Source organism: Pararge aegeria, chromosome 23 (genome assembly GCF_905163445.1).
Source record: "Pararge aegeria chromosome 23, ilParAegt1.1, whole genome shotgun sequence".
Classification (NCBI taxonomy): domain Eukaryota; kingdom Metazoa; phylum Arthropoda; class Insecta; order Lepidoptera; family Nymphalidae; genus Pararge; species Pararge aegeria.
This window is the reverse complement of record NC_053202.1, coordinates 4,803,585-4,818,969: the sequence shown is the minus strand read 5'-3', so window position 1 is coordinate 4,818,969 and position 15,385 is coordinate 4,803,585. Positions and strand designations below refer to the sequence as shown.

General features: G+C 37.5%; 1 protein-coding gene across 1 annotated transcript; it reads right to left on the bottom strand.

Annotated features, from left to right (window-relative positions):
• Positions 1-1,666: 1,666 nt before the first annotated feature.
• Positions 1,667-9,810, bottom strand: LOC120634078. Its single transcript, XM_039904472.1, has 4 exons — positions 9,724-9,810; positions 7,284-7,436; positions 5,207-5,416; positions 1,667-2,000 (listed from the first exon to the last, which is right to left on the bottom strand). Exons 1-4 carry the CDS (start codon positions 9,808-9,810, stop codon positions 1,752-1,754), a joined length of 699 nt encoding a protein of 232 aa, XP_039760406.1. The 3' UTR covers positions 1,667-1,751.
• Positions 9,811-15,385: the final 5,575 nt, after the last annotated feature.

The window sequence follows — 15,385 nt, the reverse complement described above, 5'->3', positions numbered from 1 at the left end:
TCAGGACTCGCGATTTATCGACCTCTCTGAGACACATACCACATATTATATATATTGTAGTTATATTTATATATATATATATATATTTTATTTATATAATTGTTTAATTTCAAATCTTATTTATTGCACCACCTACCTCTTTTCTATGTTTTTTCCTTTTAGGCCATTGGTTGCCTGGAAGAAATCGCTATTTAGCGATAAGGCCTCCAAATTTTACTCTCTTGATATGTATTTATATCTCTGTAACTATTTTTTTTCTTTGGTGTACAATAAAAGTGTATTCATTCATTCATTCATACTACCTATGAAGAATCTTAAGTCGATCTTTATCTAATTACAATCTCAAGCCGATCTACCCTCATTTACCACAAGCACCTATTACACTTAATTGTAAAGTTATCTTCGAACAGCAATCACCTACAGAATTATAATAAAATCTGACGCAAACTGGAGCAGATTGCCGGGAAATTATTCACAAAGCACCCCCGGCGCGGACTTGATGATATTGTATTAGGTGATCACATACGAATGCGATTTTAATGGCTGCACCCTTCCCCTCATAAAGCACCTCGCGATCTAACCGCCTATGAAAAAGAACCCAATATTTCCCGCCATACACGCTGACGTTTACGTCATTTCGCGCGGCAAAATGGCGACCCCAATCTAAATTAAAATCTAAAACCTTGTAAACAAGGCAAGTGCTCACTTTTTCGGGGATTTTAACCCTCTGAATTAACGGGAGATACGAAAAGGGGGACGGGACGGTCCGTGGTTTTGTCTCGCACTTCGGATACGTTTATTAATGTGACGTTAACTTGATTATGCTTTAGACTGACCAGAAATGAAGTGGTTTTATAAGCGTTTACCAGCCAATAACATTTTATTTAGCTCCATTATTTCCTTGAATCTAGACAAACTGGCAACCTTGAAAGTAAGATAAGAGTTTAAGGAGACTTAAAGGAAGTAGAGGTACGATTAGAAGCATAATAAAATGGATGATTACTCTCCACAGAATTAAAAACATACAGAAACCGTGTACACGACCATCCACCTTTAGTAGTGTTTCCCGAACAGGTGGTTAGTCACTTCATTCATTTAGTAGTTGACAGTAATTATTTTACTTCATAAAATGGGGAAAATGGGAAAGTTTGTGAGCTGACAACATTCCGCGAGTGGAATAAAAAGTGCGCGGGGCGTTTTCATGTAATAATGACTGAATGAGGTTTCTGTATGCTCTTAATTCTGTGGATAAATTTATGGATTATTTATTACTCCGTAGTAATTGGGCAATTAAAACCACAAGCCTAAACAATTATTTAAATACGAAAAGTATCTTAAATTTAATATAATAATAGGTATTTATTTTTAGGCTATTTATCAGGTTGTAGTCGCAAGTAAAAAAATTTAATTTACTCTCATTATAAAAGACAATAAGGTTGCCCTCTGAACCGTTACGTAGTTTGGGGAAGTTTAGGCTTTATATAACAGGTAGGTTAAGTAATGTTTCATTCAGAGAAGCGAAGAAAATTAAAAACGCGGTTATCGTTTTTACAACGTAGATTTATATATATTAAAAAACCAATAAATTAAAAAATACAGAAATAAATTCACAATAATAAAGCACAGGTAAATTTCATAAAAAAAAAAAAAATTAAAACATGTCAAATCAAAATCGCAATAAAAAGCACAGTTAAATTTAAGGAAAAAAATATTCGTTCCCGCCAAATATATAACGGCAATACAAAAGCAGTTTAAATATCCATACGTCTGTAAATACCGATTGACTCGTTAGATACACGTGGTGATTTAATGGCCAAAGAGCTGACTGGGGAGGCTCTGGGCAGATTCGGCTCCTTTCTATGCCTGAGGCTACATGAGGAGTCACGCTGCGGCTTGTCTGTGACCCTGGGGTCAACATTAGAGCGTCCACGCTGTAGCTCTGCTAGATTCGTGGCCAGTTCTATAGCTGCTTCACCGTATAGCTTCTGACCTTGACGAACCTACAACAAAAACTTAGAATAAAACAATCACCTGGCCAGCCAGCCTACATTTTACTTATGTGTAGCGTTGCCCGGCCGGACATAGGCTTTTGTTGGGCTTTTCAAATTTCGCAGAAGAGCGGACGTAGAGCGTGGACAAGGGTGGGTCCACTGTTACTGGTAATTTAATCAAAAAAGCTTCATTATATTTGTTTGTCCTACTTATTAATACTGAGACAAAAATTTCAATAATATAGACTGCCCGGTCTTTTTACCCAAACTGTCTGGCAACCCTACTTGAAATATTGGTTTGGGAATTAATACCTTGGTATACTTATTTAGTTTCGCGACTGCGTGAAATTCCTATTTTCTCGCGGCCCTTAAAATTTTTCGTCGGGATATAAAGTACCCTCCCATCATCCAGAAAATGGTTTATCTGTGAGACAAAATTTAAAAAAATCCGTTCAGTACGTTCATTGTTTTTTTATTGATTCGGATTGTCAGAATACGCCAGCACAGATTAATTAATATCGTCAGTGTTAGAACTTCTAAAAATGCATAAACATTTTTGGCGGGTTTTAACATTTCAATGTCCTTCGATTTAGACAGATCATAAGTTCTCGCGCTTTTATTAAAGATATCTTTAATAAACCATCTTTTAATCCGTCTATTAGGTAGGTGATCCTCGGAATGAGGCTCTGCCAAGGAGAGTTTGAAGCCTGTGGCTCGAAGAATCGAAGGGATCGTCGACTTGAGGGCGCCTCTTGCAGTGGCGTGCATTGCATATATGCAAATAAGCAGTGCATACCCTACCCTCAGGGTCTTAAAGAGCCTTCAGATAGGACCATTAAAGTTTTGTAATTAAAAAAACATTAAGGAAAAAATATATGAAAGCGCCATCTAGTAATGAGCGGCCAAACTTCTAGGTCAATTGTCGCTAGACAGGCGACAGCGCAACCAGCGAGCGCGAGGCGCATAGCGTACAAAATAAAATCTTCTACTTCGTATTTTAATTTTTAACCGCAAACGCTAAACATTTACCTTTTAAAACACGTAAAAATACCTATATTATTATTTAAATCTCATGTTATCGATTGCAGGGTAAATCCATTATTAAGAATCACTCGACATATGACGCCCTCTACTGTTGCATAGAAATATCAAATAAAATTAGCACGCCCAAAAAAAGAATCGTTCTGCTAGATGTGCGCGTGCAAGTTAGTAGTGTGTGTCGTGTAATGTTATAATCGTGCGCTTGTACTTACAAGATTAGCATCGGTTCACACAAGAACAGTTTCATTCATAAATTCTCTATGTATGGGTGTCTATAAGCACTGCTTACGGAAGTGGATAATTAATTACGTGTTTGATTTTTTTATGAATAAAATGATTTGCTTGGTTTGTTATTGTTGTTAACGGTCATTATCTTTTTTTAGAATTAAAAACATTATTCACAAATGTAAATACCTTTTAGTGTCTTTTAAGAAAATTAAGGAACTAATATTATCGAGTTAGTCTTTCGTTTTGAAAATAATCTATGAAACCAAACGCTGTCTAAATTTTGAAAAATGAATAATTTTGGTTTTCCAGGAATCATTGGAAAGTGAGAGAGTTAACAATAAATATGGTTTCTATTTATTGTTTACATATCAAAATAAAATAGCGTTCGTACCCATACTTACAAAAAATTAAAGACTATTTTGACTAATTTCGATTGCAATATTATCTATAGCATATTCAATCGCCATTATTGTTTACCTTCGAACAATGCTGTATGGCGTTGGTGATAAATAATCGGTTCAAGTGCATAAATTCAGTAACTTTAACCTTTAGTTAAAGTTTGAGTAGTGATAGTTTAATGTGTTAATGAAAAAGTACTTAGAGAAAACTTTAATTTCTATCCGTATATCGTAAAATTAGAAATCATTCGCAAAGGAAGGAGTGTACCAATGTTACAAATATCCCAAAAAAAGGTGATAAAGTAACACGTATGTTTAATAATAAATATTACGAAAACTTTTCTTGGCTAAGCGGCTTTGTACATACCAATCTATTATTTTGCTTTCCTTTTGTTTTATTGTCCAATATACGTAAAGTGTGGAATTATAAAGGATATTGTGATCTTAATAATTTTCATAAAGACGCTAAAAACATGATATGTTGGAAAAATATTATCATCATCAGTGTGCTTAGAAAATGCTGCCGAATGGTGTGTCATAATTTTGTGACGTAAATCAGGGTATGTACTTTTATTCAATTAGCAGTAGATAGACGATAGTATTAAATCAATCAAAAATATAACTTTCGTAAAGTAATTTGATTATAAACCGACATACCTATCTAAAATCTAAATTTTAATTTTACTTTATGTTTGTGCTGAACACCTTGTGCATACCCTGGGTCCAAGGGCTATGCACGCCACTGGCCTCATGTGAGGACGAACCTCGGCTCAGGCGACGATTGGTGTAATGGGGTTTCGGACGGTGACTAGCCCGCACGACTCCGAGGCCGTGGTATGATCCACTTCCGGATGACGTCCGAAATCGGGGATCTAAACGTATACCAAGAGTTGCTAAAAAAATATTTTATACCGATTTTTTAATTTTTTTTTCCACTACAAGTTAGCCCTTGAATGTCAATCTAAGATGGTAGCGGGCTAACCTGTTAGGGATTATAGTAGTCATAGCCCTAATAGGTTTCTACGCGACATCGCACCGGTATACACTAAAACGCTTAGCGGCGCGTCGTGGTCGGTAGGGGTGGTAAAGCCTCCCACCAGATCAGACCAGAGAAAATTCAGAAATTATAAATTTCCAAATTGGCGCTGCCGGGAATAGAACCCGGGACCTCCTACTTAAATGCTGCGCCAGAGAGGTCACAAGCAACAGTTTTATTAATCTCCAGCGAAGTAGACTTTTTTTAAGTACGCACTGTTATGTCGTTTTGACGGCTGATTGGCGCAGTTTGCAGCGACCCTGCTCTCTGAGCCCAAGGCCGTGGGTTCGATTCCCACTACTGGAAAATGTTCGTGTGACGAGCATGAATGTTTTTCAGTGTCTGGGTGTTTATATGTAAGTGTATTCTAAGTATTTATGTATATTATTCATAAAAATATTCATCAGTCATCTAAGTACCCATAACACAAGCTACGCTTAATTTGGGGATAGATGGCGATGTGTGTATTGTCTAAGTATATTTATTTAGTATTTATTTAGTATTAGTTTTACCTCATCCCGTAGCTCCGCTCTGCGACGAGACACCCACTCAATCTGCTCTTGTAGCTTCTTACACTCCTTCTCGTTAGACATCAAGTCGGTTCGCAGAGAGTCCATAATCTCCCGGTACTTGACCCTCACGTCGTTATCTAGCGCGTGGAGGCTTTGGATCTCGTCTTGGGTCTCGCGGATTTTGTACTTAGACATGTGGAGGCGGCCCTCCTACGAAATAAACAGAAAGGAGCCTTGCAATGCTTTGCCTCTGAAATACAAAAAAAAAACATATTTTCATATTTCAGAGGCGAATAACTGACGAAAAACTCTCTCGAAATGTAACCACCGTACCATTCGATAACAGCCGATTGGCGCAGTAAGCCGGCTTTGGAGTCCAATGTCGTTGGGTTCGATGAACATGCATATTCAGTGACCGGGTGTTTATAGGTATATTTATTTAAACGGTTTTATTGCAGAACATAGGAAGCACACTCAGGAGACACTAAGGTACTTAAATATATTATGTTCAAAAGGCAGCCTTATCGCTTAAAGTGATCTGTTCCAGGCTACCTACACTAACGAAATAAGACAATGAGAGACGGGAAATCGCAATTTAATGCTAATTTTCCTAGACTTACACTCTACACTTTTTGAATTTTGAATTTCGAACTTAATAATATAATTATCGTTTTATTACAAGCTGCGCTTACATTGGGGCTAGATAGCGATGCATTTAATGTCGTAGTATATTTATTATTATTTAAAAAAAAACAATTATAGATGCCTAGGAATCTCCTTTGATTAGCCGTTACTTACATAGGCATTGCTTTGGTCGTCATTAGTGAATACGGGAATTAATAATACAATAATCGATAGCAGTGACCGATTGCATGTGTATGGAGGGAAATTTTGAAGGTTTCGATTTCGACGAATTTCGATCGGTCGTCTGCGTGTAAACGACTGCTGCGACGGATTGTCTATGAATAAGGTAGGTAGTATAGAAGTAGAGGATATTAGTAGCGGCGGTGCCCAGTGGGTAGGGCTTCGTCATCACTTTCGGTCGGTCGAGTTCGAATCCCAGTACGCATCTCTAACTTTTCAATGTTATTGGGATTTTAAGTAATTTAATGATTTCTCAATTCCTGCATCCAAGCGGTGATAGCGCAGTAGGTAGAAGCTCCACTTCACTTTCCGGGAGCCGAGTTCAAATCCTTCATCTTCTAAGTAATTAAAATATCTCTTGCGGTGAAGGAAAACATCGTAAAAACCTGCATACCTGAGAGTTCTCCATAATGATTTCAAAGGTGTGTTGAGTCCACCAATCCGCAAAGAGCCAGCGTGGTGGTGGCCTACAGCCTTAACCCCTTCTCATTGTGGAAGGAGTATCAGTACCTTGTAGTGGGCCGGTAATGGATGATACCTACTACGACAATACACACATCGCCATCTAGCCCCAAAGTAAGCGTAGCTTGTGTTATGGGTACTTAGATGACTGATGAATATTTTTATGAATAATATACATAAATACTTAGAATATACATATAAACACCCAGACACTAAAAAACATTCATGCTCATCACACGAACATTTTCCAGTAGTGGGAATCGAACCCACGGCCTTGGGTTCAGAAAGCAGGGTCGCAGCAAACTGCACCAATCGGCCGTCGTTGATCAAATACAAATACAAATACCAAATTTCTTTATTCATTTAGGCCTATCACAGGCACTTATGAAGCGTTCATACATACATGTTTACATAATTGTAAGGGGATGGTGATAACTTCGTTCGCCAACGTAAACTTAAAGCTACGAGGGTTCCAAACGTGCCCTGGTCTAAGAAGAGCCCACAACAAACTTAGCCGGGTATTTTTTTTTTGTTATCACCACCTACCTCACAGTGAATTTAATTTAATTTGAAGCTAGAGCAATTCACACGCAAGCTTTTTTATCGTTTAAGTAATCCTTAATATTTTAATAGGATTTTGCTGTAAGCTTACGTTTTATATAAACTTTGAACTTATTGAGAGACATCTTAAAGATTTCATTTGGTAATTTGTTATAAAGGGTAATATACAAATGAAGATGATAGTACCAACCTTCTCAGCAAGTTTCCGCGTCAGCACGTCCAGATGTTCGTCGAGACTGTCCTTCTTGTCCACCTCGTACCGCTGCACCACGTTGTTGTGAGGACATAGCCTGTGTACCAACTGCACCGGCGAGCAAGATGGCAGGCAGTTATGTACGGTCGACTAAAAAGTAAAGTACCTTCTTGTTCTTATCAGACTCCATAAAAAGTAGGTCAGCAATTCGATATGGGAAGCTACCCGTGCACCCACAGGTTTCTCCCATTAGTGGGTCAAAAAATTCATTTATTTCAAGTAGGTTTTATATAAGCACTTTTGAAACGTCAAGTCTGTCTGTGTGTAGTGACGCTACCACCTGTTCGGAAGGCAGATTCTACCGAGAAGAAGCCGGCAAGAAACTCAGCAGTTGCTCTTTTCCAATATCAACAATTTACATTTTACATTTTAAAATTCATTTTTATATCTTGTGAGAGATGAAAGCGGAGCCGGATGCTTCCAAGCAACCTTGTCATTAAGAAATTGTGTTAGGGGAATACGTATAAACCCGTAAACCCACTGCGTTAGGTTAGAAAAACAGAACTATGAACATACAAAAACCGTGTACACGACTAATATTGAAGCATGAAAAACCACTGCACTTTAGTAGTGTTTCTTGATGCAGGTCAGGTCATCAGGGGGCTAGTCATTTCATTCCATTTAGCAGTTGACAATATATTTTTTTTTATAAATTTTTAATAGTGTTCTTTATTATTTTTTTTAAGCATTGTTAACAATCAAAAAATTAAAATTAAAAAGAATAAATGATAGAAGATTTACCTCTAATATTCTATACGTTTACTATAAAATGGGAAAAATGGGAAAACTTTATGAGCTAGCAACATTCCGCGGGTACGTAAGCGTACGCGGGGCGTTTTTAATGTTATTGGACACAATGCTCTGCATGCAATAATGGCTGAATGAGGGTTCTATACGTTCTTAATTCTATGGTTAGGAATTAAATTAAAAAAAATATGTCACATACGTGCACGGGTCGCTTACATAGTATTTTTAATATATGGAATTCAAAAGACACCAATAATTACCTATAGAAATAAGTTTAAAGTATTTTTTACCTTCATTATCATTTTATATTTCTCAACCGAAAGACGTCCACTGCTGGAAATAAGTCCTTTGTAAGGACTTCCACACTCTATGGTATAACTTTCCATGCAAATGGGTTCGGTTCTTTTCATTTATAAACATTCAAAACATATGACGTCGACTCCCTTTTACAAAAAAATTATTTCACCTGCCATTATTTCTACTCGCCAAATCCCCGGGATAAACGAAGCCTACTTTACTAGACAGGATTACAGACAGTCACTTTAAAGCTCCTCAGTTTCCATCAAACCAGAAGCATGAACACAATCAACGCCATGCCCAATTGCTTACTCGTCCATCATTACCGTATACCTAACATTTTACCGGGTTTTCTTTCCCGATCTCATTTCTGCTTAAACTCATCATGAGATAAGCGGCGATTAGGAATCATCATCATCATCACATCAACCAATTACCGGCCCACTACAGAGCACGGGTCTCCTCCCTCAATGAGAAGCAGTGCCTGATCAAGCAAGCGCGGGGCCCGTAGCAAATTCTTTAAGAGAGCCCTTGATCTGCTATGGGTTCTTAAGTATAAAGTGGTAAAAATATAATTCAATACTCATTACGTGTCTTAAATACAATACGTATACGTACGGCCTTATCGCTATTTAGCGATAAGGCCGCCAAATTGTACGTTCTATCTTATTGTGCTGTTGTATTTGTATCTCTGTAAATTTTCTCTGTGGTGTACAATAAAAGTGTATTCATTCATTCATTCATTCATTCATTCATTCATTCATTCATTCATTCATACGTATTTGCTTTAGATAGGTAACAATTTTGTGGGTAATTAATATTGTAGTAAATTACTATAGGCGATGTCCGTGTGCGTGTGCGTGTCTGTCAGTCAGTCAGTCAGTCAGGCAGAAATGAGCTTACGCGCGGGGCCCGTAGCAATTGCCACTCTTGCTACGTGGTTAATCCGGCACTAATGAGAAGGGGTTAAGTCCACCACGCTGGCCCAGTGCGGATTGGTGCACTCCACACACTCTTGAGAACGTTATGTAGAACTCTCAGGCATGCACGTTGTTTTCTTTTCACCGTTGAAGCAAGTGATATTTTATTTACTAAAAACGCACAGAACTGAGAAAAGTTAAAGGGATTCGAACTTGGCTCCCGGAAAGTGAAGTCGAGCTTCTATCCAATGCGCTATCACCGCTTATAGCAGGAATAGATAAATCATAAAACATCTGCCGAACAATATGTTTGCTGCTATCATCTGTATATCATCTATACAAGCACGTCTCCGCTTCCGTCATCTCCAGTTCATTCAATCATTCATTCTTAGAGGTTAGTGGTAGGAAGTCACCTTAGAGCTCTTCAGTTTCCATCGAATCGCGAACAGGATCAACACAACCAGTGCCAAACCAACTGCAGCGGCGGCGTACTCGTTCATCATTACCGTATACCATTTTATCGGCAGTCAAATATTTCCTAAAATTGTGTCATTGGTAATGCCAATTTTTTTTAATAATTAGATAATTAAATTTTACAAGAAATAATACAACACAAACTTGTCAATAAGACAAGTTTATGACTGTTGAAATACAAATTTCGAATGACAGTAATTTCTCTTTTGATATCTGCGAAAAGGAGGTTTATTAGCTATAGCTACTGGACATCACCTTCGTCGTCATCATTAATGAGAATACAAACACTGCCATGATTGCATAGTAGTCAATGGCTATTCTTAGCCCTTTTTGTCTGGGATTTTTCATTTAAGCGTGTTGAAATTCAGTGACCAGGTAAAAATAAGAGTTGAACTATATTAATACTCTAAACCGAAAATCATTCGTTGGTAAATAAAGGAGCTATAAGGTGAGCCCCGTAAAATTCCCCGTTTTGTAGAACTATCCAATTGTCTCTATTGATATCTGCAAAAAGGAGGTTTATTAGCTCTAGCTACTGTACATCACCATCGTCGTCATCATTAATGAGAATACAAACACTGCCATGATTGCATAGTAAAGTAGTCAATGGTCAGGAAAATCACAGAATTGTTTGGGGCTTAAAATTTCAAAATGGTTTAATGGTTTTAAATTTGACCAACGAAACGGTCACCATCGACCGCTATCGTATAAGTCATTTTGGGTCCTGTACAACAGGATACAGGATAATTTTAAGGGTCCGGTGGGGCCATCCATCACGCCGCGTCTCAGGTGACGACGCGGACGGGTCTATTACGTGTCATTACCGTTAATGCGCTGTGAAATTATTGTATTTATTTGAATAATGGGTCTCTTTTTTTGTTAACTAGCGGCGGCAGTGTAGAAAGATGCGTGGTTTATATTGTGATTGTATAATAATTCGGTACTGCGGGTAGTTTGATTGATTATGGATAAGTAATTAGGCTTGTATTATGGTTTCCGTTGGCGTATCTTGGGCGGTGCTTGAAAAATTTTAACTGAGAGAACGGTTTCAGATATCGAGACACGGTGTTGTCGCAATGCTCCGAAGCGACCTGATTGTTTTTTATGTTTGTTTGGTAGGTATGACAATAGGTCGTACAGTATATTTGATACCGCTAGTTGATTAGGTTGTCTCTAAATCCCTATACAATATTTTTTTGCCTAAAATGTGTTTTCTTGTGAATTATTCGATACCATTGGACCCGATAGGTGGCAGTGCTGTCAATATTATACCAAATTTGATTGAAATATAATATTAAACATGTACAAAGCTATGATAGCCTAGCGCTTCGTCCTCACTTTCGGAGGGACCGAATTCGATCCCGGTACGCACTTCTGAAGTTTAACTTAGTTATAAGCTCCACAGAGTACACCATTGCACCACAGAGGGCGTAAAAAACATGGTTTTTAGATTTTTAAATGATACTTTGCACTACAAATTAGTAAAAAGATTGTTAACACGGGTTAGAAAAAAAGGAATATGTAATATATATAGCTATAGTATACCTATATGGCAGTGGCGTGCATAGAGGGTATGCACAGGGTATGCAGATGATATGAAATGAAGAAAATCTCCAGTACGAGTTAAAAATACTTAAGGGTAGGCTTTTTATAACTCTAACAATGCCTATCCTTAGGATTTTTTATAACTGCAGATTATCTTCATTTTATGTCATCTGCATACCTACCCTGTCTAGCGCAAACGGTTCCGAAGCAAACTTCAGTTCGGCGACGCGACGTAAGATTGTGTGTACACGTTTGTCATCGTCATTATCATTAAATAATAGTGAAAAAATATAATACCAAATGTATCTAGCCCCAAAGTAAGCTTAGCTTGATATGGATGCTAAGATGACAGATTAATATTATTAGAACTAGCTGTTGTCCGCGACTTCGTCTGCGTTTTTATTTTGTTTTTGATGAAGCATTAAATTTAATTGTAGATCTAAAAAAAATTAAAGTATTCAGTATCGCTAAGCCTTAAATGAGGGGTTTACTGCTGTCCGCTGAGGAGTTCTGTCCTGTATCTCCAACCACATTTTGGACAAAATTAAACACATATTATAACCTCTATAGTACAAAAATAATTATTATATCGGTCTTAATTTGTCGGAGTTATGGTGTAAAATCGTCAATCACTCATCCCCTCTCCCAAAGGAACCGAGCTTAATGTCGGGATAAAAAGTATCCTATATTACTTCTAACACTTCCAAGAATATGTGTACAAAGTTTCATTAGGATCGGTTAATTTTATGAATAATATACGAAAATACTTGTAATATACAGATTTATCTGTATATTACAAGTATTTTCACACACTTCCCAATCACATTCCCAAAGACACTGAAAAACATTCATGTTCATTACACACACATTTTCCTGCTGTGGGAATCAAACCCACAGCCTTGGACTCAGAAAGCAGAGTCGCTGCCCACTGCGCCAATCAGCCGTCAACCTTTAATCACGATCGAAGGGCACGGATCTCCTCTCAAAATAAGAAGGGTTTATGCCGTAATCCACGTTGGACAAGTGCAGATTGGTAGACTTAACACGCCTTTAAAAACTTTATGGAGAACTCTCGCTCTTAGATTTCACCACCATGTTTTCCAACGCTAATGCAAGTGTTATTTATTCGATTTTCAAATACATACCTATAAATAAATAAATAAATAAATAAATAAATATACTACGACAATACACACACCGCCATCTAGTCCCAAAGTAAGCGTAGCTTGGGTTATGGGTACTAAGATAACTGATGAATATTTTTATAAATAATATATATAAATACCCAGACACTGAAAAACATTCATGTTCATCACACAAATATTTTCCAGTTGTGGGAATCGAACCCACGGCCTGCTATAACTCAGAAAAGACAGAGAAGCGTACCGGGGAAAGAACTCAGTACCCTGAAAGGGAAGTCGAAGCTCTAACCACTAAACTATCACCGCATATTCTAGTAACAACCAGAAATAATTATTTATTAAAGAAACGTTAACGAAATAGGCAGTACGCAGTGTTTTTCTACCACCTGATATTTGAAAGGCTGCCAGTTGAAGACTCGGTCCACTTCAAAGGAAGACCGATGTCTTAACCACTAGGCTATCACACTTATATCGATAACAGATTATACGTACCTAATAAAATCTACTGCTACACAAATTGACACGTTGTTAGTTGTTACACGTACAAAAAACAAGTAATTTACACCATCGATCAACCATTATAAACCGATATACATCACAATCGCATTCCCATAGCAATCGATCGCTCGTTAGATGCGTAATCCGAGCGCGCCCTCCGCGTCACGGGCGAGGCAATTACTAGCGATACGGGGAATAATTGAAAGGGGATCGTTTTCTAATTGATTGTTTCTGCCCGACTGATTGATATGATAGAACGATTATTGACGCCCACGTATGCGGTCCGCCTAATTACTGGAGGAGCCGTAAATGGTTGGTCAGCGTAGTGTTTGTATCCTCTTTGGGTTGGTCTACAACTTTAATTTTCCGCTACATAGATTTTGATCCTTTAGACATTGATATAGTTATTCTTCTTCTTCTTCTTTTGCTTTTTCTGGCTTTTAGATGTGCCAAATCGGCACGTTGTATTTCGCCAATGTCACGTATACTTGGAAGATCCACAAAGGTGATTGTCAAAAAATAAACATTACATAAATATAGCACTTTACTTTTTATAAATCTTAGTATTCCAAATAAGGAGTTTGTAATGGAGTGTGAGTGTCTTTGGTTAGTGTTATAATTCAAAGAATTTTTCGGAAAATCATAATAGGAGCTTAATTTTGTTAGATTGAATATATTTACATACAAAATTTCCATAGCGACTAAAAACTAGCATAAGAAAACTGATATTGTTATTATCATTTATCTTTTTCTTTATTTCTTTATTATTTCCCGTACTAAAAAGGCCAAGGTATATCACCGTACAGCTTCTGTCGTGTATCAGTTACATCGTGCTCTTAAGGTCAGAGACGATAACAAAATTACTATCCTAAGCCGAATTTATACCTAGGTCTGAAAATAGAAGTTACTATCCCTTTCAAGGGAAACATTTTACTTAGAGCAGATGACATAGACCTAGTAAAAACAAGTTCTTTTGAACTAAAGAAACTATAATTACCGAAAACTTAACAATACAAGCCTAAGAGTTGTTATATTAAGTTAAGTATGGCGGGGCAATAAATACCTAGAGGAAAAAAGGTATTGCAATTAAACGATCGCGTACTTATTGTTTATAAGTATACTTATATTATTGATTTTTTTTATGTAGGTACATATTATAACTTAAAGTAGTTATGTATCTCCATTAATTTTTATGATAATAACCTGTACAGGAATTCCCGCCACATTTGACATTAAACACTGCGTTCAGAAACCGCTTATTTCGTTCATTCCAACGTTCCGTTTCACTTGCTGTGTGATCAAAGCGGCTGCGTTGACGTCGGCGCAGTAAAGTTAGATTTACAGCTTACGGAAGCTAATTACGTGGGAGTGGGAGGAACGGAACGCAGCTCACGGATGGCTAGCATCGCGCCACGCGCTCAACGGAACGTGACTGTTTCAGTTTTAACGCGTTCGGTATACGAGGGTTTAACGGTGATATAAATGTGAAGAAAATTCTTATCTATTACATATATGGCGTAGCAATGAGTAGATTTAAATCAGAAGTAAGGTCCTACGTTCGATCAATCACTGAAGCATCGTTTATGATAGAGGCCTTTTAGATTCCAAACACATGTTAATTCAAGCGATACTGAATCGTCCTTCGTGTTTAGACGCTTATGTCTGATCGTGTGAAGCAACGTCACTATTCTATGCACCATACATAGCTTTTAAAACAGTTTAATCTGTAGTAGTTAGTCACTAAGTAAATTAATCTCGCCGTCAATCTCATCAACATCACCGCATTACCGGCCCACTACAGAGCACGGGTCTCTACTCAGAATGCGAATGTCGCAGGACATAGTCCACCACGCTGGCCCATTGCGAGTGTTATACTAAAACATTATGGAGAAGGAGAACTCTAAGGCACTAGGTTGACTTGACAAAGAATAATTGTTAATTATAAAGAAAAACTATTCATTGTACATAAAAATGATACATTGCAAAGTCAACATATCCAGAAGATGGTCGGTATCGGAGCGAAGCGTGCGAAGAGAGTGCATTGCCGAAGGTCTGTTTTGTAATGAGTATAAAGATTGAGGAAACTATAAATTACACCATACACATTTCCCTGCTTTTCGCGGAATATAGCAAATTAAGCTTAATTTTCATTGTATATCATGGAATTCCACAAAGCACAGTTGTTTCTATCCAATTGAAATAATTGTGATCGTTCTGAGAACAGCTAGTAAATAAAAGCTTAAAATTCCACCGTAAGCGATCAGTAAAGAAATCTCCTGAAGATGGTCGATATCGGAGCGAAGCGTGCGAAGAGAGTGCAGTGCCGAAGATCTGTTTTGTGTTGAGTATAAAGAAGAAACTATAAATTACAACGTACAGATTTAACTGCTGTTCGCGGAATATAGCAAATTAAGCT